This window comes from Anopheles nili, chromosome 2 (assembly GCF_943737925.1).
Source record: "Anopheles nili chromosome 2, idAnoNiliSN_F5_01, whole genome shotgun sequence".
NCBI lineage: Eukaryota > Metazoa > Arthropoda > Insecta > Diptera > Culicidae > Anopheles > Anopheles nili.
Window position 1 is genome coordinate 26,449,662 of NC_071291.1, and position 25,671 is coordinate 26,475,332.

Genomic DNA, 25,671 nt, shown 5'->3' on the forward strand with positions numbered 1-25,671 from the left:
CCCCCGAGAAACGGACGCGTGGGTGACCCGGAAAGACCAAGCTAGGGGGATGTTTTCGCGCGCGCGTGTGTAAGTGTATGTTTGCCAATCGCATAGGTTAACCTTGCGTCTAGGATGCGTTGCAGCTAGCGGTGAAGGGATCCACCGTGTGGGATCCTGTTGGGACGGAACGTGGGAAAATCGGAAGCGATAATGATCCGCCACGCGGCTCGGGCATAAACAAAACGTGACATAATGGCACACCACCACCGATCAACAGATGAAACAATGGCAGGTGCTATCGGGCGGCCATCGCAGTAACCGTTGGCGTGGCGTTTGACAGCTCGAAATCTCGGTCGTCCTCGTCACTCGGTCGGTGACACAGTGTGAAACGAATCCGCAGGTTCATAGTCGTTTGTTTCGTTTTTCTTTTCCCCCGGCTCTCCTTTTTCGCTTTCTCTTCGATTTCCCACGGTGGGACGTGCCGGCACTGTAGATCTGTCTCGCGAGGTGAGGCCAGTGTTGGGCACAGCAAACCAACAGGAAGTAGTGCAAGCTGCGTGTGTGAGTGTTTGTGTGCGTGCGGATGTGTTTCGGGTGAACAGAGTGAGTGGTTCCGGTGCGAGTCGTCGTGCATGTCGTCGTGAGCGTCGAGAATCCGCGAGACGTCCTGCCCGTGACGAGTGCAAGCCGTCTCAGCTGAGGCCGGCAACATGCATTTGCATTTTGAGAAAAACTCCAACACAAGATGCGACTGCCCGATACTGTCGTTGTCCTGGATGGGCAAGGTGCCGGATGACATACCGGAGGTAAGTGATATGGGTAAAGAACGTCCTGAATGCGACTATTTATTGATCGTTTCTTTTCCCAAAGCCTCATCTATTGGCTGTTTCGCTTGTTTCACATTTGAAGGCTGATAAATATTACTTGATATATGCATCCTAACGAACAAATATGTTTCTTGATGCGACATAATTGTGCTACCATAATCACACCTTTAATGGGTCCCCACGTCCTTCGTTCTTGTGAGTGTCCTGGAGCGGATTTCACACGTAAGTGCTCCAAATGGATCGTCGCCGTGGGGTTTTTTTTTCTTGCTGACGAATGGCAAGTGCACAAACTACCGCTTCCACTAGAAACGCGGTAAACGTGCTCAAGTACGAACGGCGATGGCTTTAGCCTCCCAGTCAGTGCTCGCTTTTTAAGGTATCTAGATGTAAAACACGAAACGATTCTCATCCGCGTGCAGAAACCGTGCGCACAATTACAAAATGGGGAAAAGAAAGGCGAACGAACGCATGACTGGCGGGTGCTAATTGGACGTTTGATTGTGCACGGTTCGCCGTTTTTGCCGTTCAGAGCCGCAGAGACCGCACATTGAAGCCTGTCATTGTCCTTGAAGGTCCTTGTATTATTCTCTCAAACCGAAGGGAATTCCCAACGGAACACGAATGAGCCTTTTTGCGAACCCAAAGTCCATCGTGTAAATGCACAATAGGTTCAAAAGAAGTATTCACTTCCTTCCATCGCTTGGTGATTATTTTTTTACGTTCCATCACAGCCAATGGCAAAAAACGCCCCTACTTCAATTGATAGTGTCTTGATGAGGTGGTCGTAATTTTGTACCGTATGGTTTTGGATTAGCATTTGGCACGATGGCGAATCCGTTCTCGTTCAGTCATTTAGAAGCCGGTACCATGGGTAGAGCAGTCGTACTTATCTGCTGGGCGCTGTTTGCAGTGCCCACAGTTGCTGGAGTATGCAACGTGGCCATGGGGGACCGAGTTTTCGGTAAGCGTTGTTCTTAAGGCTGTCTTGAATTGATGCATCTCAGCATAAAATCCTCAATTTTCCGGCAGGTGATGCCCTGATCAACAGCCTGATCATACGAAACACAACGGCAAGTGAACCGAAGCGGTTGGTGCTGAACGTCACCTATCGTGCAGACCCACAGTTCCACGAGCAGGTAACACAATTTAAAGTGGTTGGTTCAGTGCCGCGTTGCCAAATCGTAATACCTCTTCCGAGGGTCAATAATACCGTCCAGATTACAATGGAAAGCTCCTCAAACGTTACCGAGCTGTCGGCTAAGCTGGAGATCTATGGCTTTCGCGATGGAGTTGCGGTTCGAGTGAACTGAAAGTTTAAGTGCATTTGTTTGGAATGGGATGTGCATCATGGATGCCACCTCTGATCAGCTCCTCCAATGCTCCCTCCAATAAAGAAGTGCAAGAAGGACAATTTGTACCTAAATTTGGAATGTTTCCCAGCACAGTTGATGCTTGAAATGATGACAAGACTTTTTAGGTCTTTGATTTTTTTCTCGATCTTTAACTACACCTTTTGGTACCCCGTTTGGCGTTTTTAAACTAAACTGTTCTCAATTACGTCTACTAAAAGAAGACCGTTTGCGAAATAAAATAAAAGGTTGATAACCTCTCTGCATCTAAATGTAATAAAAACACCCAATCAACGCTGATAAAGTCCATAAAAAATGTGCGGTAGCGTTGGTGTTGGTGATCGTTTGCGTTAACCGAGTTGTATTACATAAGACGGCAGATGGCCACGGTTCTGCTGTGTTAATGATTTGCCAAAAAAAGAGCTCATTTGGCTAAATTTCAATGAGCTTCAAACGTGGTTCGGCGAATCAACAACAGTTCTTCGTTAGCAATTCGCAACCATGTACAGATCGATCGTCCTCGTTTGGCTCGCGCTGGTAACGGTTCCATTCGTCGTTGCGGATTGTAACTTCGCTCAAAGCAAACGTGTTCCTGGTAAGCCTTCTAGCAATGATTTCTTCAAGCGAACCGATATAGACGCTTCATTTATCGCACATGCGAAGGTGACGTTTTGCTCGAGGAAGTGGTCTTGGTGAATGAAACGTCAAGCGAACCGGAAAACTTGGGAATCGTCATCCTGTACAACGCTGATCCAGACCTCGACGAAGAGTATACCCGGGTGGAACTGGAGGGTTCGGTACCCTCGTGTTCGTACGGCGTGTCTTTTCCATGGGACGGGAAACACATATTCTTTACGGCGCTAAGCGATGTGAAGGTTACGCAAATATCCGCCAAGGTCAAGCTGTATGGATTCCGCAAAGGAATGGCAGTGAGAAAACACCCGCCATTGGACGGAGGCTTATCTAGCAAGTAAAACCTTCCGGTTGCAACGATCGACGGTATAATTGAATAAAAAAGGTTGACTGACCTTTACTGTAGGTTAAGCATCTAGTGATGGTGATGGATATCGAGTGATTGTTGGTTATTTTACATCCCCTTAGAGGTAAATTTTTTTTTGTTCAGTGATGCCCAGGCCGTATTTTAATTAGTGCAACTATTTGTGTGCTTCCCCAATCCCTATGAGAGTTGAAGTCCCCCAGAAGTAAATGTTTCCTCGACGTGTTTGGATTTGCTCTCCGTGAAAACCTTCTAATCATCTTTCACTTCTCACTTCTTGCCTCTTATCTTGGGTCTTCATTTTGAATCCAAAGCAGTGCATCGAAATCAACCACAATGTATCGCTAGCATTACGTGTAGAAGAAATTGGAAATTAGGCGCCCAAGTATCAAAGTCATTACACCTGTCTGGGCTTAATGCCAATATCAGACGTGAAACCCGCCAAGTAACGGATGATTAAGAAATCCAATCGTCACACTGATGGATGGTCCGTGAAGTCGTTTTTCCCCGTACACCTGCGACAATAAGCTGTGTGGAGAATTAGTTCCAATGAAATTAAAATTAGAACCCGACACTCGACCTTCGAGTTTGCTGGAATAAGATGTTATGTAATGAATTACACGACAATACGCAAGCAGCCGTTTCCTACAATTTTGGGTGAAAACATGTCCCAAGCTCAAGTCATAAGTATCTGCTAGGCTGGGTTCTAATCGGATTACACGATGATGCGGTAAATGGGTGCAAACAGCGCAAGGACATTTGGCACAACATTTCGCAATTTCGCCACATGTTTCGTTTCGGCGGAATTATTACATGTTAGCGGCACCTTTCTCACAAAACCCTCTGTCTGTGGATTGCAAAGCTGCTTTGTGTTTGACGATGAAAATCGTACACCAATCGTCACCCTTGTTGGGCGAAAAACCACTTCATTCTGCCGAGATGCAGTTTTCTTTCATCGACAGGAAATGCGCTGCTTGCAGATGCCCTTCGTATCCGGCGATAACGAGAGCGTTTCCACTCGCCCCTTTTCATAACGGTTTGAGAGTGGCAAACAAATGCCCAAGCGATGTGATTGAAGTGTATCCCTACGCCTCCGCGTGCCCTGATAGAAACACGGTAAAACAAGCGTCAAGTACACCTCAACTCTACTGCTCCTGCTGCTCCTCGAATGGAGCTGAATCTCAGGTGGACCCTCTTACCCGCCCAGAAATATGCGCTTCACTCATGAGTATTAATCATCGTTGCGCAAAAAATCCCTCGTGCCTCGTTACGGGCTGCCTTGCGGCAGGGCGGAAGAATTTTTCAAACGCGTTTTCTACTCCCCATTTTAACGAAGTAATCCTTATCGCTAGAAGCACCTCGAAGGTACGCGCGACTGCACTTGAAAGCGTGGCGTCAAGCTGTAAAAGAAACCCCAACAACCGCACCCCGTGGTTGTTTGCCTTCGCAGGACCCCTTCCCAGGGTACGGCAGACTGCCCCTTCCCGCTTGGGGTGTGTGTGTGTGTGTGTGCAAATTAGGAAAATTATTCGCTAACTTCCCAGCCACGCCACGCTCCGTCCGGAAACATCGAGTGCCAAGTGTTCCGGAATGTACACCGGTGGTTGAAGCGGGACGCCTATGCAAACAGTCTGTCTGGCCGTAGCCGTCTGCGTATCGAGTGGAACCACCGTCGGCTCTGACGTGGATCGTCCATCCGCTCGAGGACAGCCGCCTACCGGAGCTGCGCGGTAGAATTGGGTGTGTTACGAAGTGTTGCGAGCTGTCGGAAGGGGACGATTTGCATCTCATCGTGTTCGCCTAGGACACCAGCCGGTCTCTTGCGGTAAACAATGACACCGACTAGACACGTAATGAATGCGAACCACTTGTGTAACGCCGGCGATGCCGGTTTGCAGGAGGTTGCAGCAGCCGCCGAATGCTTTATGAAATTGGAAACCGATCCGCTGGCGTAGCATTCATTTATAACAAGCATAATGCGTCGAACTTCTACTGTCAAGTCCTCGGGAAGACTGGAAAGGTGTAGCTTAGATTGCATCATGATGCAAGGCAGTACAAGTTTTTCGTCTTAGCTTATATTTTGTTTCGTGTAAATTTATGGAAATTCTTTGATTTATGGGCTCGCGAATGTGCTGAGTGGCTTCCTTTGTCTTATGAGCGAAGTTTGAATCCTTTTCTCGTCAATTTTCGTATCCTTTTCACGTGAAAATCATACTGCTGAGTTGCTAATGGCTTGTACTCGCTGATAGCGCTGTTGTTCTTAATGGTCCAGAACATCATGTACGTGTGTTCACAAAAACAACACTTCTTGTGCTCCAGCGTACGATGCTCGTTTGTCGCCGCTAAAATAAGGACCTATGCATTATAGAATCGCTTGGCATTAGTTGGGTATTTCCCCTACGAAAACCGCACCTCGAGCGAGCGTCCGATGGAGGACATTTTCACCCATTTGCCCACGATCCTGCGCGTGCAACCGCGCTCCTAAGTAATCCATCACACCCTTGACTGATCATCAATTTGCAGCGGTTGTAAGCACACCCCCGTATCGTGTGCATCCGGTCGGTCTCATGAGCTTCGGCCCATGGGAGAGCTTGCCGTGCGGAGCTGTGCTGTAAATTATTTGCCATAAATTATTAAAATGGTCTATCTCCATCGGTTGCGGCGGGACACGTTCGCTCGCGTCCCTGGGTTGGTTTCAATTCAATTTACCAAACGGACTCACACCATTTGCGTCCACGGTGCTCGTTTGGCATTACAAGGTTTCTTTTGCCCCCACCCGGCCTTGTGGTTCCGTGCGCCCGGGGAGCGATACTTTCCAGTCGAGTGCTTACGGGAAAGCCGGAAAAAGTCCATCGTCCCAAGCAGCAGCGTCCGGCGCGGGGAATCATTACCGTGCAGTCATTTTCTAACATTGACAGCAAGCGTCCAGGACCCGTTTGCCTGTCTAGCCGATAGCGTCCGGTGTAACGGTGGCATAAGCAGGACTTAAAGAAACCTTCACCAACCAACGAGGTGAGCTGGTTCTCCTTCGCCTGTAAGGAAGGTGGACAAAGCTAGATGGAGCCTTCGGTGGTGGAGTCGGCAAAGGAATCGTTACAATCGAGCCCGAGGTTGGCTGTTGATTGTCCTCCATCCGATGTGGATGTCTTCGGTTCATGTGCACCCATTCTCGGGCCGGCTAGGAATAACTTATTCAGCAGCTCCGTTGCCTCGAGCCCCGTACTGCGCCATGGTCGAGCTTTTGCACCCGTAGTTATGCATACAGCTAGACACCGAATGTGTGGTTCCGGGGCCGCGAAGCCTTCCGGAATCGGAACGGCAGAAAAGAATCCATTACATCATCGCCACACCCAGAGTCCTTGGAAGCACCCGGCAACCCCATCCTTGAGCCACACCGAGTACCGAGTGTGCCGACTGCAAATGACTTCGAATCGTGCTGAATTTGTGCCGTCGGTATCCGCCCGGCTCCGAGCGGCCGGGTTGCATGGAATCCGGGTGTAATATTTTCATCGATTCTCTTGCCACCGGCTTGCGAACAGGCGAAGGCAAATCGCGCCACCGTCCCGACGCCACTTGGTTGCACTTTTCTTTTTGCGGCACGGCAAAGCACACCACGCCAGCCGGTTCGGTTCGTTTTGGTGCCAGGAAACGGATCGAGTGGGATTGGAGGATGGCCCTTTCGCGTAAAGGTGAGATCATCCCTTGCGCGTACCACCGGTTTGAACGGCTCGACGTCGTTGTCCATAAATGTCGCTCGCGGTGATGGACTGACAAGCACGGTGTGTGCGAAGGAAAATTGCTTTCGATGTTTGTCAGCGTACTGGTGGATGGAGCCACACGACGGAGGGACGGAAAATTATAGGTTTTATGGGGAAAAAGTGTTCTGCCAACGAGATTAACTCATGATTCATTCAATTATCTTCAACGCGACTATCTTGCGAGACGTCGCACTAAAAACGGGGCTCTCTGCGACGCCATTTTCTTCGTAAGTGAGCAGATAAGTGGTGAAGCAAAAGAAGGCAAAAAAGGCTGTTTCTTTTTGCCCGTGTTGGGGAGTGCAAATTCATGGACGCAAATTGTCTTGCAGAGCATAAGTCCAGTTACGATTTTCCATCCATCGGTTTGTCGGAGAAAATCCCTCCTTTCTGTTACGATCTGCTCGCCCAAATTGGGCTCCTGTTCCAATGAGCTGTTCGCTCGGTTCGTTTGCCTTTCATCTACTAATTGCCAACCGTCGTGTGGTAAATTATTCACCAAAATGGACGGAAGCTTCCGGTTGCCATCAACAACTCGACACTGTGGTAAAACAGCGTGTTTTTTGTGCCATTTCCGTGCCGTACCCTGTTTCACCTCGCCCGTGGGTTGGCTCTGTTAATGAAAAATGAATTAATTCACCATTTTCACGAAACACCGAACGGGAGCGCGTGGGGGCGCAAGCGAGCAACAATCTCCACTTTCCATCACTTTCACCAACGCCTTGTTTGGCTGCGTTCCAGCCTTTCTTGTCTGCTTTTTCTGGCTTCTGGCTTCTTCCGCTCCTCCAGCGGTACCGAAATGAGGCGAAATAAAGTTGACAACAACAGTCGCGGTCGCTGGAAAAGTCGGCCACAGGCAAAACATAAAAGCATACAGAGCGCGGTGGGTGGAGCAAGGCTCGAAGCGTTTCATCCGAAATCCGATACCCCGCCCGCGCATGTGAGTGGATGTGTGTGTGTGTGTGTATGAGTCTGCGTCGTGGTTGCGAACAGGTGGAAAACGCCCAAGCCCACCGACGGGCGGAAAGGAGAGCAATTTTCTGGCATCGGCATTCTGGCAGGGCAGGAACGTGACTCGGATGATCGCGAGCATGCCTCAAACAATCTTCGAACCTCGACCGACATTCCGTTTTCACGCCCCGAGGGCGCGTTCGCAACCCGTGGTGGGGTTATTAGCTTTTCCGGCAACAATTCCGCCCGCATGCATGCCTGTCCTGAGTTGGTGTTAGGATTGCGGAGGCGGAGAAAAAAAATCGTGGCGCAATAAAAGAGGGGCAAGGATTAAAAACTCCGACACGGGTGAATATATAAAAGCGAATGTATGAAGCAAAAAAAAGGACCCCGTGTTATAAAGGGAGGAATACAGCTTCCGTGGCATTTTAGGAGCACCAATTACAGTTACATACTAAAATGAATGTGCTCCTGTCGGTGCTTCTGTGTGCCGGATTGGATCAGAAAAAAAGGTAAACTTCCATACACATTGGCACTGGAAAAGGCAATTGCCAAAAGTAAGTTTTTATTTTATTTCACATCTCGCAATCGAGCCTACTTCAGTCAGCCTCAGAAAGAACACTGTGAATTAGGAAGTAATTAAATTTCCATTTCCACCGCAGTGGCCCCCGTAACGAGGTGATAATAAATTCAGCAAATTGAGCGAAATGTGTTCAATTAAACCAGAACCACCCTTTCGCAAGTGCATCCGGTTTTGTTCGACCTCAGTCTCGCAGCTGCGCGTTGGTTGTCGACGTGCTAATGTTCAGCCGCGAAGGTGAACATTTGCACCCCGCTTTTTTTGTGTTCCTGCTGTAATGGAGAATTATTCATAACCCGAAGTTTTCCCCGAGTAGCGGAAAAGCCAGGAAATGAAAGCCTCGCTTTTATGAGCTCGAATTAATGGGCTCTTTGAAGGCTTTCGGTCGCCCGATTCGGTCGGTTTGGGGTTGGTTATTATTTTTTGCCTGGTATTAACAGAAGAGGGAAAAAAAACCTCTCAAACGATATTGAGCGAATGTCAGAAGCTGCTGAAACAGCTGACGGATCTATCCACCCCTTCTCGGTAAAGAGCTTCGCCTTGTACGACCCGTAACCCCTCGTTAATATTGCAACTTCCTTTCAAAATAGGTCAATTCATGTTGACAAAGCCGCCGGTCGCTGTCGCCGGTTTTGGTCCTGCGCCGCTCTCAACGCCTGGCCGTGGCGCTCGGAACAATTCGTCATCAATCTTGCAGCGTGTTTTTCTTTCCCCATTTCGCCCACTCGCTCTACGCTCGAGAACGCTGGAAAACTAGCTCCTACGGCTCGAGTGTGCCATCTGCCCGGGAGATGAATCATCGTCCTGCTCGGCACCCAGGCTAGGGTGCGAAGCTAAGACGTTCGCTACGGTTCTACGGTTGGGCCAAGAATTTTGTCCTATTTTTTGTTGTTGTTGTTTTTTCTGCACCCTCGAGCAGTGTATGCGCACACGTCCTTGCCGGTTGAATCGTTCTCGGTTTCTTGGCGTAGTGATTCGCGACTGGGTACGCCCGTTTTTTTTCTTTTTTTTCATTCACGTTCCTTCACAACTCCGCCACACGGCGTTGTGAGTTATGAAAACATAAACATCGTTTCGCCCCGATGAACTTTTCACTATTTCCACTCGCCATTATGGGCACATTATTCAGGACATTTTCTTCGCCCAAGCGCCGAGCGTTGTCGGGGGCAGGACTTTCACTTTTCTCCCGCTCGTACCCTGGTTCTGCTTGACACACATCCGGACCGGATTCTAGCTTCGTTAGATGGCTCTTTTATTGTGTTTTTTTATTCGCCTCCTCTCGATCGCTCGGTAGGGAAAGTGGAATCGTTGAAAAATGGCAAATCTGTGCAAAGATAGCCGGCCTCTCCGGCGGGACGAGCGCCAATTATAATAATATTGCCATTGCCGATTGGCGTGGAAGCTGTTACCAAACAGCGGCTAGATGTTTATCTAGAATCAACCACAACAGACAAAATTTCATTCATTTGCAGCCATACGCCAAAGGGAAATGACGCTTCGGAATGTCCAACGAGAGCTTCCTCCCATGAAGCTCTGAAGCAACCTCTATTTCACCAACAAAGTTGTCACTCGCAGACACGTGATGCCAAAAAGAGCTATTCTTTCGAGCTGCTTGGTTTTTCCTCGATTGCAAATAAAAAAAAACCCCGATGCGGGCAAACACTGTCAAACACACGGAAACGAGCCCGCTTGCTATCCGGAACGAAAGAGCGCCGATTGTGGAACTGTAGACACATTGTCTATTGCTGCACACCCTGCAGCTCATCTGGAATGCATTCGAATGGCTTCTTTTAACGGTGCTGCTGCGGTGGAGATCCATTTTATGGAGCGCTTTTGTGTGCAGTTTGCAATAAAATGGACCCGGTTGCTTGACAGATTAAACGTCCACCGGTCAGCGGCAGAGCACGTGCAACAATGAAGTTACTGCATCGGGTTTTGTCGACGGGACATGTTCGTTATCTTTTGCCCCACCCCAAGAAGTAACACAAAATGGTTGATATTTCCGTGTTCCAGACGCCTTCGGGTCATACGGAATAAAAGTCAAATGGCTATACGTTGCAATGTTGTAACGGCTAGCATAATGAGATGAAAATGGCGTCCCAAAACGTACCGAATATTAATGCTCCCCCACATCTCCATAAGTAAGCGTCTTGCATATTATGCAAATACATCATCGAACACGTTCGCCACATGATGTAGTAAGGTATGGGATCGTGTAACGAAGCTCATTTCTATGGTAAAAAGCCAGCCAAAATACAGAAAACCCGGAACCCATGCCCGGATTGGCTAACGGCGTTGAGCCGAATGAAACTCCATGCTCAACCGCAAAACGACACCGTACGCCGTCGGGTATGCCGCTGGAGGCCACTTTTCATTCCCATCAACCGTGCATCATCATCCCTTGGACCGGCATTAGAGTCCCACGAGACCCGTCCCGGTCCCGGTCGGTTGGAAGAAAGCAAAAAGGATTAACGAATGGAGTTTTATTCGCCCGAACGCCTGGTTAAAAGGCGATGTGCCTCGGGATTTGGAGGCCGTTGATACCGAAAGCATGATGTGGTTAGTTTATTTACGTAAGTAATCGGCAATCGTTCGACCCAGTTCAAATTTGGTACACCGGCTTAAGGGCAGGATTCCGGCATTTTCCGACTCCGACGCTGCTTTCGCGGTTGTTCTGATAAATTGTATGTTTTCTCTGCGCTGGATGAGATGCAGAACATCGTGTTACGCGAGTTTTGTAATCGCCCGTAAGCCCGGTTTGTTTCCGGTTCGTGACTAATTCACCCACCAAACGTGACGCGTAAGCGCACGACAATCTGACAGTCTGATTGTCTGATTAGTAAGCCCCGTTGCCTAGCGATTCGCAATCAATACCATCGCACCGATAAGAGTGATAAGATAAGGTGCCTCTGGATGTTTTGGTTGGACAAACAGATCATAAGCGGCTCCAGTTAGCCGTCGTCCGTGCGTTCGTTAGTGCACAATGAAACTTTTGCATACATCTTTCCTGGCCCTGGCGGCCATTTTGATGGTCAGTGGTTTTCCCAGAGCTACGTCGGCGTGCAGCTTTGGTCGAGGCACACGAGTTCAAGGTAGGAGTTGAAGGGCAAACTTTCGAGGGGAGTGGTTTAAATCCGTTTAAATTCACCTCGCATTTTCCGGCCATGGTGTTCCAGGTGATTATTTGCTGCACACAATCACGGTTACGAAACGGGCCAGCCAAGGCCCGGAAAATCTGGAAGTGTTACTGGACTACAAGACCAGCCCGCTGCTGAACCAAGAGATTACGTACGGAGGTGTAGACGCTCCGTCGCTATCTTCGTGCTCGTTTTCATTTCCCGGAGGTGAAACCAAAACACACTTCATGGCGACGTTGCGCAGTCAGCAACCTATCACGGAGATGACCGTCACTTTGAGTGTGTACGGATTCAACTGGGCATGATGGCAGAATGTCACACGAGCTTCCAATAAACGCTGTGGTTGGTTACTTTAAACCTCATTTTTGAAATCCACGTCCGAAACAATGCTGTTAGATAGCAATCTGTTTTGTTATCTTATCACACTTTGGTACCTTGGCGTAATGTGATTTTGAAGAATGCCACAACACTAAGCTAATGCTTTTTTGATCATCATACATTGAGCAAAAATCCGCTAATAGCTTAACATACTGAGCCCCTTCTCATGATTCATTCATAAGGTAATTTCTTACAAGTTTGGCGCAAAGTAAACCATGCTTTTATCTAATCTCAAACTGACGCCCGCTGGCACGCGAAAAGCTGCCTACTGATGCACGTAATCCAACGCGTAATGCCATTTTGATGCTTCCGATCGGGACATTATTCCGCGTCAACAGTATCCTCCACGAGTTTTTGGAAACTTTTCCAAACCGGCGACCCACTCGCTCGTCATAATTAATCCATTCGTTTTCAGCGATACTCACGTAAAACTCAGCATGGTTTCCTTTTCCAGCATCCTTTCACAGCTCTGTCAGGTGCTCGCTCCACGGCAGTACAACCGTACATCAAGCGAGAGAGAGAGAGAGAGAGAGCGAGAGCAAGTTCTGCTGATTAAACATTAACTCTATATCGACGTTGATCCACCTCGTAATTCTGGATTGCCTGTTCCGTGGATCGGTCGGTAAAGCGCGCGTGGGGTAGCTCTACTTGATTTTCGCGAATAGTTTGAAACACGCGTCCAAAGCCGGTTCGGTGGAAAGCTTTCTGAAAGCAATTTAAAAAGTGCTCCACCTCCACACGGGAGGTTTCGACACGGGTTGGCGTAACGAGAGTTACTCATTCCGGATGGGATCCAGGTGTGCTGGTCTGTTAGAATTGCGGTTAGCTCCAACAATGCAGCCGCATTCACGTACAGCAAGTTCATTGGCAGCGAGCAGTTCATGGAGTTTTTGTAGGTTTCCGTGGGCAGGTCGTTGCTTGACAATAGTTTATGATGGGGAACTCCTTCCATCCTTGCGGCCGCGGTGCCTCGTTGCAAAATGGATGAGCCAAGACGACATGACTTACGTGCTCCTTTTACCAACGCGTCAGGATATACGTAACACGTTTTACGAGCAAACCCACCGACCGAGTTAGAGCTCGAAAAAGGCGCAAGTCGTGAAGCTTCTGCTTCACCCTATTTGAGCTTTCTTACCGCAAATGTTCCACAATCGCCAGCCGTGACGTCTGTTCGTCGATTGATCTTACCAAAAGCGGTTCCCAATCGGGTGCATCGAAGGTGCAATCGAACGCCCGGTGTCGGTCCATTCGTCCTCCAGTGTTCTCTATAAGTAGCTATCACCAATAAATACCTATGCCATGGAAAAACGGGGCGGCGTTTGGCGTGGGTCACGGCATAAATCGCGAAACGTTCGCATGCTTCGTTGGCCTCGACATTCTCGCCCGCTTGGCTCATATATTCTTAGACGGCATTCTGCGACGATCAACTGCTCGGCTGGCAATGCGGTCGGGATGTTTGCTTCCAAGGATGCGGTAACGACGTCGACCGCAAAATGAAATATGACCTACGTTTTCTCTTCATATTTTTTTCTCCGGCCCGTGTTTGTGTGTATGTGGCTTTTACACTTTTTCAAACCAACCGCAGAAAGGTTACGCTGGGGTTGGAAATGGTCTCGCCAGGAAGCAACCTTTTTGGAGCGTTTTGACATTTGTCTGAATGTTTCTTCATCTGAATTGCAAAGAGACGAGATTTTTTGTCGCGTTTCGTCCTGACATTGTGTCGGTTTTTCGAGGCAAATTAATCAAAACGTTGCTGCACCGCTTACTTCAGGCTGTGGTCTTCGAGTACACAAAATGTGAGTCGCCAAAATATATAGCCATTAGGTACGGCAGAGCCAATACCGCCAGGACTCTCGTCAGCGCAATTGGTCGCCATTGTCTCAAGCGCGGTTCCGTGACGTAAGACGGCTTCGGCATCTTGCGTGGCGGTTGTGCAAGGATTCGTAGAAAAAGGCCCTACGAATACCTTCCCCATCGCCCAAAAATCGATGAACGACCGACCGATTGCTAGCGAAATCCGCTCACCGAAGCCGTGGTAAAAGATGACGATGATTGCTGCCCGATTTAGCAGCACTGCGAAAAGCGCAACCACACCACCACCGGAGGCGTCTTACCGGCGTACGTGGGTGGTGGAGAAAGGCGAAATGGAAAATCGATATTGATAAAAAATGTAACCGGCCCTTACGGGGGAGTAACGGCGCAAGGTAACGACGGTCAGCTCGCGAAGACGGAAGCAAGCTGCTTCCCTAGTCCAAACGGAAGCAGCACTTACATTGTAGGCCGGTGAGGAAAAATGGCAGCCGAAAATAAAAAAAAAAGAGTCCCGCAGGTGCCCAGGGATGATTGCGAGTATGGGCAAGTCGAGTCATGCATCGGATATGAGCCCGTGGCCTCTGTCTAGCTCAAATTTTCTATCGCACCGTTGTCGGGGGTTGATGTTTCCGGGGTGGCTGATGGCAAATGGGAATGCTTGCGAGGGTGCGAATGCTGCGAATATCCTCGGAGCTAAGCCGCTATTCGAACACCACCACCACCACCATCAGTCGAAAGCTGGTAACCCGTCTGGTCATTCGATTTAGTTTTCCGCCGCGAGCGATGCTTCTATATTTATTTTTTTTTTCGCTGAGGGGGTGAGAAAAAATGAATGAAAACTCATCGACATGAAAATCCAATTATGCGCGAGGAACCTCGCAGGCAAATTCGAGCTCAGGGGGCGCGATGAACGAGCGGTTCTATGTGTGTTTCTGCCGTGTTCCGACCAGGACCGGGTAGAACGCGAAGGACGATGGATTTGGTCGAGCATCGGATCTGCATCGGATTGGCCGGGAAAGAGGGATTTGTTGTTTGATGGTTGATGTTTTAGCTTGGCCGTTCGGCGTTTGTCGGTGCCTTTAGACGGTGGTTTTCTAGGACTGTGGTGGGTTCTGTCTATCACCTTTGAAATTCCCTCTGTTTAGCTTTTGGTTGGATTGCCGGTGCAGGATTGGGATCTAAATTGAGCCGTTGCGTCAGCGCAGACGATTATATTTTCGAACCGACGGTGCACGAGGGTTTTTCGTTCGAGGATATTACATTCCAGGTGGTTCAACGTTTGTCATGCTACCGACGGTTGAGGTGTATTAATATTTGATTGAAAACTATGTTGAAAGTCGCTAGCGGTTTTGTATGATTCATTTGTATGTATTCACTCATCATTGGACTGGTTAACATTTACGAAATGGCTTACTCTGAGCGCTCAACGCTGGACTAACTCCAGCACATTTGTATGCACTTCTCCTGACACAATCGCCTTACACCCAGCGTGGTAATAATAGGTCACTTCGATGGTACCGGTTCCAATGCTGATTTCATCATAATTGAATAAAGTATGAATAAAGTATGAATAGACTCGCCCGTCGACGTCCCAGGATAGAACTCGCTTCGAAGCCAGGAAGCGATCCACCAGTGCAATCGAAAATTAAATCTCGCTCTCTTTTCTAACGACTTGTTCGTGACGATTCAATTTCGCAATTGCATCCCTCGTCCCGTCAGCTCTGGCACGAAAAAAAAAGAGATTAATTTAGCCCGTTCAATAGCCGTACCGATCGTCGGTGGCTGCAAACGAGAGCTCATTTTTCGTTCGGTGGCTGAACTTTCTTCGGCCTCCTTCACGGATTGGGCCAAGCACCAGCGCCGAGAAAAAGCGATTTCCCTGGAATTCTCGAGCCACGGGCACTGGCACTGGGTAACTTTTTCCGCGCGAGGAAAGATCACCCTTTCGCCCAACGCAGGCGGAAACTCGACGTACTAGTGTCCGATTTCCTTTTTCTCCCGCCGGCCCACGACTCCATGGCACATTCTTCCCGTTTGCACCCCTTAGACCACACTCAGAACTGGGTCAGGTGGAAAATTTTATAATGGAAAATAATCCCGGCACGGTCGGCAAACTTGCCCATTTCCCACAAGCCACTCGCCCGGTCCGCGGTCAACCGGCTGCTGTCAACGGGAAAAAAGGCGTGTTATCACTTGACAACACACTCGTACGAGGAGTGTGGCACTTCTTGGCAGGGACGTGGGGACGTCAGGAGCGATGGGAGAGCGCGCCATCACGATTCCGTCCGGAAAATGGCGCCACGTGATCCTTGTTTGCGTTGGCTCGCGGTGGACTCCGGACGACAGCGACTCGGGTGACGAGGCTTAGGCGAGGGCAGTGGTGGGCCGGGTGGTAGAAAAAGTAGAGATAATAAATTTTCCCCACGGCAAAACAAACAACGGCCAATAAATTTCAATTTAATCAGCGTCGAACCATCGGTACCGGGTGCTGCGCAATGCAACGGGCCCTTCTAACGGGCGCAGTGGGTTGTTGTTGGAACGGTGACTCATGATGCATGATGTACCTGATGCAGGAATAATGTGGCCATCGGAGTTGTGGCGCACCCGATCCGTGCCTGGCAGCTGGATGAGTGCCGGATTTGTGTATTTTGTACGTTTTTTTAGTCTAAACCCCGAAATGGGATGCCAACGAGGGGTCAATTAAACAGTCTGTCAAACGGCGATCAGTATCGATTTAGTTGACGAAAATTAACTGCTACAAGTGACTGAGATCGTTTGAAAATCGTACCAAACTTGTTTCTATGTATATGTAGATATCAGAGATGAAACATCCTTTGTCTCCTAAAGAACAGAAAATATTAGAAACTTTCCGAAATAATTCTTAAAAACTGATCCGATTTGTTTTGTTATCTGAATAAACTCTTACGGAACAGTAAATGAAAGCTCGCTCATCGCTTTATGCATATCTTTTTTAACCTGCAAGCAAAGGCTCGCTATCCTTAGCAAACTACTTCCCGCTGACACTTTCCAGGCGCGTTATCGCCACATCTCTTCTAATAATCGCACCCGCAGTAGGAAGTTTTTATCCCTCCCAAACCGGCACAGTGCGCCATTAAACTCGCCGGACTTTCCCAGCTTGCCTAAGTGCAACGGTGGCTTTGGCAGGATTCCATCGGCACAGGCAGACTGGCGACACAATTTCATCAGCAATGTTTCAATTAAGTGTGCCGACAGTTGCAGCGCACCCGGTTTTGTCGCCGGTAAATTAACACCGTCCACGTTCGCGTGTCGCGATCCTTCGGCGGGTTAAATCCAGCGGATCCCACACACACATACCAACGGCCATAAAGCTGAAAGCTTCTTTGTTATCGCCGTTCGTGTCCACCTGCCTGCGACGGGCAGACGTTTGCTGGACGATTTCCGGCTGTCGATTATCGTTTGCCGGCGATGGGCTGCTGCCTTTTGTCCCATTTGGGGGATGGTTGAGGGTTTTCTTCGCATCTTCCCTTCGGTTCCTTGCCCAGACGCGGGCTGTTGATGATCGGTACGCTGGAGCCGGTGTCCCATTATGGAGCATCATCCTATTTATAGCGGCTAAATCGAATTTCCTCACCCCATGACCGGGCACACCGGTGGGGCCAAGTGGCGACAAAACCGTGTTCTGGCGGCAAAACTGCCCCGCGTGCTAACATCACCGCAAAGGGCCAGGGGTGGATGTTTTAATCGATTTTTCCGCCCCGCAAGGACGCGCCCCGTCCTGCCGAGGGTATAGTGTAATGGTTCCACCACGGAATTCCATCGTTTCGCGCGGCGCGGATGTGACGGAAGAAGCCCTTCGGTTTTTCTTTTTTGTAGGTCACCAGACCAGTCGCCGCCGCTGCCATGGCCCCTAAGAAGGACCTTCGAATGGTCGAATGCTTGAATGCTGGAATGAGAATGCTTCCCGAGTGGCAGGGGACGTACAGTTGCCTTACACGACTCGCGTTTACTTTATGGATGAACAAAACGAGCAGCAAAACGAAGAAGCAAAGCAAACAAACGCGTCCCAAAATTAGGCCGTCTGCCAAGGGTGGGGAGGTTGAGACGGGTGTCGAGGGCGCCCTAAGCGGCATGGAAAACAATGTAAAACTATAAATCCCTACGTAAATACAAGTGGGCGAGAGCGAGAGAGAGAGAGAGATAGAGAGTGACAGGCGCATAGGCATGTTTTCTCGACCAACAATCAGGAGCAGGACATGGTTCCGTTGCGATAACACACCACAATGAGGGACATCGAGCGCTAGAAAATGGCCGCCTGCCTGCACTGGACGCAGGGATGGGGCTTTATTGGCGCACCGATTACCGAGAATCAATTGAAGACTGAGAGAAAGTGACGCTAGAAGGGCCATGGGCTCATTCCGCCTTCTCGGTAATCTCAGACAGGCTTGGTGGGCGAAATAGCTAAATAAACACTGGTTCCGGTGGCTGCACCTTCGTTGGCCGACGGATTGGCGTGTCTGGCGGTCGTTCGATGATTAATGAACGCTTGTAAATTAATCGTCATTGCTGGCAGCTTGCGTCTGCTTTGCGATTTGCTTGCGGTAATGCGCCCACGGCCGTTCGTCGCCCATTCGATGCTATTTTTATTGTGAGCCGCACCGAATCCGCGCGATGAAGCCCCAAATTATCCCTGCACGGCGTGGTTGGCTCTCGTGTACGGGCACAATAAATACATCCTCCCGTGTGATGAGTACCGGTCCAGGAAGTTCCATGCAAAGTTGCTCCTGCGTGGTTCTTTAGGCCGAAAATCTCAACTTCACGCTGTCGCCGACTCGACCCGCGCAAGCAGTCTGGCCAGGAAAAATCGTGCTCCTAAGGATATCTGCAACGGAAAATGCTCCGCAAACGTGCGTGCAATGTTGCGAAATATATCAACGGCACGCAATGTTCAGCAGGGTGTATGCGTATGTGTGTGCCTGTGCATGTGCAGCTTGCTGTCAATCGAGCGTCGAGGAAATTACGCTCACAAAATGAGGTTCAAACCTCGGCATGGGACGTAACTGCAATCACAGGCCTTGCGGAGGCAAGGACACCAACTCGCCCTACACCGTACCATTGTTGACGGCATCGTTCACCTTCGGCATTTTGGCTGTGTTGAAATAAAAACGTGTGCCTGACATTTACCTTATAACGTACGTCGCATGCTCTAGCGACATCTGCACATGGTCTGATGAGCAAGGACTAGGGGGCTGGCAAATTACTGGAGAAGTAGGAGCACTCAACTCGCGGCTATTAAACGTGCTCAATTTGGTTCTCTTTGCAGGAAGAAGGATGGAAGCTAAACCGTACCAACTACTATCAGGAAGGATGGCTTGCGACGGGGAACGTGCGTGGAATCGTCGGTGTCACGTTCACGACCTCACACTGCAAGAAAAACGTCGACTACCCGCTGCGAACAAACTACAACCTACGCGGGCATCGATCCGACGTGAGTGTTGCTCCAACCCACCAAGCTGCCCCACTGGGATGCATGAAACGATTTATCCGTTGTTTTTGAAACCATCCGCAGGTCATCCTGGTGAAGTGGAACGAACCCTACCAGAAGCTGGCGAGCTGTGATAGTTCCGGTATCATCTTCGTGTGGATCAAGTACGAAGGCCGGTGGAGCGTGGAGCTGATCAACGATCGTAACACGCCGGTGACGCACTTCTCCTGGTCGCATGATGGCCGCATGGCGCTGATCTGCTACCAGGATGGATTCGTACTAGTTGGTTCCGTCGCCGGTCAACGGTACTGGTCGTCGATGCTGAACCTAGACGCCACCATCACGTGCGGCATCTGGACGCCTGACGATCAGCAGGTGTACTTCGGTACCACCCAGGGTCAGATCATCGTAATGGACGTCCACGGAGCGATGGTGTCGCAGGTCCCACTCGGTTCGGACGTCGGAATTACCGCGATGGCGTGGTCCTGCGAGAAGTTCAAGATGGAGGAAGGCGAAGACACGGAACCGGGCGTGACGAATGCATCGAAGCGTACCTTCGTGTTGGCGGTTAGCTTCCAGAACGGGTACATCTACCTGCTGAAGTCGTACGACGACATCACGCCCAGCCAGATCCACACGGGCATGAACGGCGAACTGGGCATCGTGATGGAGTGGAGCAACTCGCGGGAACTGCTGGCCGTCGCTGGTACCGAACAGGGCAACCCACACGTGACTGATATCCATGGTGCTACGGTGTATAACAATCTACTCAAGTTCTACACCGAATCTGGCAATCTTCTCTACACCGCCAAAATTCCAAATAGTACGGTAAGTTGTAAATCCAACGCAGGAGAGCTGATCAGTGCATTCATTACAACATTCGCACTCTATTCCCAATCCCAGTATCCGGTGTCGGCGCTCACCTGGGGACACAACGATAAGCGGATCTTCATTGCGACGGGGACGCAAGTGCACATTGCGTGGGTTTCGCGGCGTGTTGCGTCCCTGCAGTTGTTCTGTCGTCTTAAGGTGCAAACCTCGCTGGCTTCGGAAGCGTTACTGCCAAGACTGCCTCTACCGGGTCGCATAAAGGCGCTGATCGGTAATCTGTTTGCTCAAACCATACGGGTAAGTGATGTCCGGTTAGCCGCTCAAATGTTTTCTAACTACTTCCTCCCTTTCGTGTGGTTTCTTGGCTTAGTGCTGTGTTCCGGACTTAAAGTCACTACGAGAGTTTGTATCCCGACCGCCGGCCTGTTCCACGCGGTTGCACTGTACGATGATACGGCACGATGATGATTCCAACCAAAGCTCAGGGACATGCTATACGCTCTATCTCGAGTTTCTTGGCGGCCTGGTACCGCTGTTGAAGGGCAAACGGACCTCCAAAATACGGCCAGAATTTGTGATATTCGATCCTCAGGTTGATGGTAAGTTTCGATCGCTCAGCGGTGTCCTTTTCTTCTATCGTAACTAATATTTACGTTGGTTGAATTCTCGTACAACGCGCCTTTTGCCATGGTAAGCAGAAGTTTCCACATACTGTACATATTCATCCGATTCAACTACAACCACGACTACGACGAAAAGTTCTTCGACATCGAGTCACTCGACAACCGGCACAAACGGTCGATCGGATAGCTCCGAGAGTGACATCGACGACGATTGCCGTGAGTAGAACTATCGATCATTACCAATCTATACTGCATTCACTTCGCGTTCCATTTGATTGGTGTAAAAGCTTAGAATCATTCAATTTTCCACACAAAATTTCACAAAAATTATACGATTTTCTACAAAATTAAATTTTTTAACATTTTATTTAGTTTTATATTTTCTTAGAATACACTAAACACCTTGTTGAAGCTATTTCTTGTGTCGTTTTAGGATCCCCTCGGTTAGATCGGAAACGAAAAACTGGTGTGAAAAAGCGCAACCCAAGTAGTAATGATCGTTCCCCAAACCAAAACTCCGACAACGCGGAAACCAATGAAGATTTAGCTTATCTTGACACGCTTCCAGAGGTATGAAGCATCCGTACAATGACGTACAATTTCCAGCAAATAATCATTTGCGATGCCCCTTTCAGCACGTGAAACTTGTCGAAGTGACGTCCAACATCTGGGGCACAAAGTTCAAGATCCACGGTCTGGCAAAGACCCTACCTGCCAACCTAGGCCAGGTGACGTACAAAACCTCGCTACTGCATCTGCAGCCCCGCCAGATGAAGCTAGTTATCACTGAGCTGCGGGATGACTTCCCCACCGGTCCGGATCCAAACTTTAATCCGAACATTTTCTCCGAAGACGAGGAGGATCAACAGCACCAGCAACAAATGCAACAGCAGCAGCAACATATGCACCATCAACAACACATGCATCAGGCGCAGCATCACTCGCAACACCACGCTTCCGGCACACACGGACCATCGTTGCTTGCGTCCGCACGTGACACCAGTGGGACAGGTGCAATCAGTCGAAAGATGCTGAATGAAAGTGCTCCTCCAATCGCACCGATGTCTCCTCGACCTAACCGCTTTCCATCCCGACCTCGGCGACAACAACATCAACCATCGGCATTAGCCGGGTGTTCCTCGGGCGCTGGTGGTCTTGCACGTGGTTCTGTCCCCGGATTGGGACCATTAGCACGGGCTGAATCCTACGAAGACGACACCGATGGAGCGGAATCATCTGTAGTGATCGTGAGTGATCTACACTCGGCAACTCCAGCCGCAAGGACGCCACCCCGTCAGAGCATAGGATACAGCCTCGTTAGCCGGCCATCATCTGCCTCTAGCAATCAGTCACGTGTTGCCATCAGTCCACTGTATTGTGAAGGATCCGTGCCGACACTTCAATCACCGAAAAATGCCGTAGCACCAAGCGATATCATATTCGACCGTCCACCAGCGGGCCAGACGACGCTGATGAGCTATTCCAGCAACACCGACTACATCGGCTGTATGGTTCAGGTGAAGAACGCGCTCGTATCGTCCGATCACCATCACGGTCGCAGCTCGTTGAACACCACGATGCCGCTGAATTTGAACCTCAACCTTGACCGATCTGTGAACGGCATCGGTGGGAAGGACTCGCAGGCCGGCAACCCTAAAAACACACCCAAAAAACAGAACCTCAAGTACATCGACGAGGAATCGACGCCTAGTACATCGAGTACCACCGCCATTCCAGCATTGGCACAGGTTCCACCTTCCAGCTGTTCCACAACCGTACCAGTGAGTGCCACCGAGTGTAACGGACTTGAAACTCCTGTAGCGGAAACGACTACTGGTATGCACCGTACTCCGACAGTCGCCTCAATGATGCCCTTTATTTCGACGACAACATCCGGCGGAACGGTCACTCGCATACCGGACTCGATCACGCGCAGCTGCAGCGTGGGTTACCTCGACAACATGGCGATCGTACCGGGCGAGGAGGCCCTCTCGATGATGCGCCGCGATGCACCGTACAAACGGCTCGTGCTGGTGGACAAAAAGCGACAGAAAAAGTACAAACGCAACCTGGACGAGCTGCGGCAGGCGACGAAGCTGCGCGTGGATGCGAAATCGAAAAGCCTCGACTCCTGCTCGGACATCCTGCAGGACGTGCCGAACTTGAACCGGGATTTAATCAACCTGTTCCGCCAAATGCCCAAGGTGCACGAGCTGTCCGAAAACGAGACGGAGTACTCTTCGTCCGATCAGCTGATGGCAGGTGGGAAGAATGCTTCCAAAGGAGCCACCGCTGGCCGGAAAGGCGCCCCCATCAAGTTTGGTCCGGGTGTGTCTGGGCTGGGTGGATCGAAAACGCCGATACTCAATCGAAAGGAAAAACCAAAAAGCTGCGCCGAGTGTAAGCAGATCTCTCCGACGGTGAGTTCTTCCGAACCGGTTTGTGTGAAATGCCGTAAAACCACCGGTCAGTCGGGTGAAACAACAGATGCGACACTAAAAAAGGAACCCACGATCGGTGTGGGTGCGTCATGCACATTGAGTGACTCACAGGTCCCGAACGTGAATGGGCACGATACGGTGAGTGCTGCAAAACCACCGCAGGTTCCTCCTAAATCGAAACGAGCCACTCTAGGACAGTACATTCGCTCAGCCTGCGGAAACCACCATGGTGAACATTCGAACGGCAAGGATTCCAATGGTGCGGCTGTGTCCTCTGGCAGGAGTGGTGGGTTTTTCGATCGAAAATCATCATCCAATCATCACCAGCAAGCAACTGCAACTGCAAACGCGCACACAAACGGCACCGAAAGTGTGGCCAATTCCACCGACTCAGCACCAGCTCCAGCTCCATCCAGTAGTACACCGTCCCGATCGGTGGCTAGAATTGTGACGAGCTTCACCGACAGTCCGCTGTTCTCTCGACGCAACCGACAAGCTAAAGCGGACGCTAGTGCGGACTCGAGCAAACCGCAGAGTGAAACGAGCACACCGATTTTGTTGCGTTGGAATGCTGCCCGACACAACCGGCAAAGTAAGGCGGACTCCGTGGATTCTCCCAAGAAACACCGTCGCAATGGCAGCTGTCCTGGTCCGAGCAATGAGTCGTCGATCGATGGTGGTGAGTCGTCCACGGGAACGGCCTCGACGTCTTCCCAAACGGAAGATCCTAAACCGGGGGCTTCGGGACATGTCGGACCGGGTGGGCTGATTAGTCGGTGGCGTGATATGGAAGATGGCGGTCGTCAGTCCACACCACCGGCTTCACCAGCCCGGCTAGCTCGAAGCTCGCCGGCATCACCGACACCGAGTAAAAAGAGCAAACGGCACCAGAGCGCTTCGCCCATCAGGCACATTCTGAACTCACCGCTACTGAACAGACGCCAGCGTAAAAAGCAGCACGCTGAGAGCTCGGACGATGAGAACGGAAGCGGAAGTCATAACCATAGCAGCCCAAGCAACCACACGGACGACAGCAGTGGCAGCACGAGTGCTAAGCAGTACCGGGACCTCGAGACGTTCCAGAAGGCACAGCTCCGGCAGAAGGTGAGTAGTTGGCATCCGGAGCACACAAGGTGGCCAGCATTCATCACTTTCTTTGTTTTTTGTCCCACAGCTAAAACGTGGCAAGATCGAACCCAACGGAGTAGCCAGCTTTTCGCAATCCCCGGCTCCCGTCAGGCGCGAGTTCGTCATGCACAACAAGGCTCCGATGTGGAACGAAAACAGCCAGGTGTACCAGCTGGACTTTGGTGGGCGTGTAACGCAAGAATCCGCGAAAAACTTCCAGATCGAGTTCCGTGGAAAACAGGTGTGTGTTTGTGGTTGGGGGGACGCACAGGGCAACTTGCTAATTGTATCCTTAATTTTTACGCCTGCAGGTTATGCAATTTGGACGCATCGATGGTAACGCGTACACGCTCGACTTTCAGTATCCTTTTTCGGCGCTGCAAGCGTTTGCAGTGGCGCTGGCCAATGTGACCCAGCGGCTGAAGTAGTGCGCTTCACCGTCAGCCAGCATTCTCGCCTTAAAGTCATCCAAATACGCTGCCAGCCCATGGCAAGGTGGCATGCAGGCAGGCAGGCCAGGAGAGAAGAGCTCTACATATCACGAGGATGGTCGCTGTAGTATATGTCGGAACGGAGCGTTGGTGTTATATTCGCGTTGCACATAGTTAGTAGTTGCGCTTCATCCCATCATCCCGTGTCATTTAGCCGTGCGCATTTGATATTGCTTCGTTCAACCTCCCCATGGTGTGAGCTTTAACCAAGTATGCCCGCTGTGTCATCGTCATTTGTATTGTGGAAACTGCAGAAATGAATGCATTTCGCATCGCCACGTCGTCTCATCGCCTGTCTTTAACAAACTTGCCGATCGTTTTCACGTGCAACGCATTTCATTGTATCACATATCATTAACATTAAACTATCCATAAGCAACATCATCAGAGATCGTGAGGAGTATCGTTTGCTAGGCGGAAACATTTGCGAAGTCGCCTTGTTCACAACGCAAGGCAACGAGCCGGAAGTGGCGTTTTTAAATGCTGAGATAAAATTCGCAACGCGCATTCGTTGGTTTCGTTCACAACAAGGTGTTCTGTGCGATTAGCGAGATAATCGCTGCCATGCAACACGTGCGAGTTGAAATGCAAATTTTGATACGAGTAGCTTGACCCGTTCACAGCCCAAGTCATGCAGACGGGATATCACCGCCATCATCGTCTAGTATCGTTAGGATTAGAATAAAATGTAAAATAAAACGCTAGCTAAAACTGAGGTTACAAAACTTCTAGGGGATTTACCAACAATAGAATCAATTTGTACCGGACAAAACAACATCGTATCGCGACCGAGGTTACGACACCCCCTCACAACGGACATATTAGGCTAATTATACGAGTGTGTTAGGAGAAGCATTTTCTGTCTGGAGCACTCTTCCTGGTTGAAAACCGCGATCCTAACAATCCTGTAATTGTTTTACTAAAG

General features: G+C 50.0%; 2 protein-coding genes across 2 annotated transcripts; both read left to right on the forward strand.

Annotated features, from left to right (window-relative positions):
* Window positions 1–692: 692 nt before the first annotated feature.
* Window positions 693–25,033, forward strand: LOC128730826 (uncharacterized). Its single transcript, XM_053823906.1, has 10 exons — window positions 693–788; window positions 19,071–19,235; window positions 19,317–20,060; window positions 20,136–20,381; window positions 20,434–20,662; window positions 20,762–20,902; window positions 21,120–21,256; window positions 21,322–24,231; window positions 24,302–24,496; window positions 24,567–25,033. The coding sequence occupies exons 1-10, from the start codon at window positions 693–695 to the stop codon at window positions 24,681–24,683; spliced, it is 4,980 nt and encodes a 1,659-aa protein (XP_053679881.1). The 3' UTR covers window positions 24,684–25,033.
* LOC128730827 (uncharacterized) lies at window positions 11,419–11,887 on the forward strand. Its single transcript, XM_053823907.1, has 2 exons — window positions 11,419–11,533; window positions 11,618–11,887. Exons 1-2 carry the CDS (start codon window positions 11,425–11,427, stop codon window positions 11,881–11,883), a joined length of 375 nt encoding a protein of 124 aa, XP_053679882.1. The 5' UTR covers window positions 11,419–11,424; the 3' UTR covers window positions 11,884–11,887.
* Window positions 25,034–25,671: the final 638 nt, after the last annotated feature.

What these genes read in the sequence shown, in the direction of transcription:
- LOC128730827 (XM_053823907.1), top strand. Translation starts at nt 11,425, where the DNA reads ATGAAACTTTTGCATACATCTTTCCTGGCCCTGGCGGCCATTTTGATG. An exon ending in TCGAGGCACACGAGTTCAAG is followed by an intron (nt 11,534 to 11,617) that starts GTAGGAGTTGAA and finishes ATGGTGTTCCAG; the next exon opens with GTGATTATTTGCTGCACACA.
- LOC128730826 (XM_053823906.1), top strand. Translation starts at nt 693, where the DNA reads ATGCATTTGCATTTTGAGAAAAACTCCAACACAAGATGCGACTGCCCG. An exon ending in CCAAAATTCCAAATAGTACG is followed by an intron (nt 20,061 to 20,135) that starts GTAAGTTGTAAA and finishes TCCCAATCCCAG; the next exon opens with TATCCGGTGTCGGCGCTCAC. An exon ending in TCGAGTTCCGTGGAAAACAG is followed by an intron (nt 24,497 to 24,566) that starts GTGTGTGTTTGT and finishes TTACGCCTGCAG; the next exon opens with GTTATGCAATTTGGACGCAT.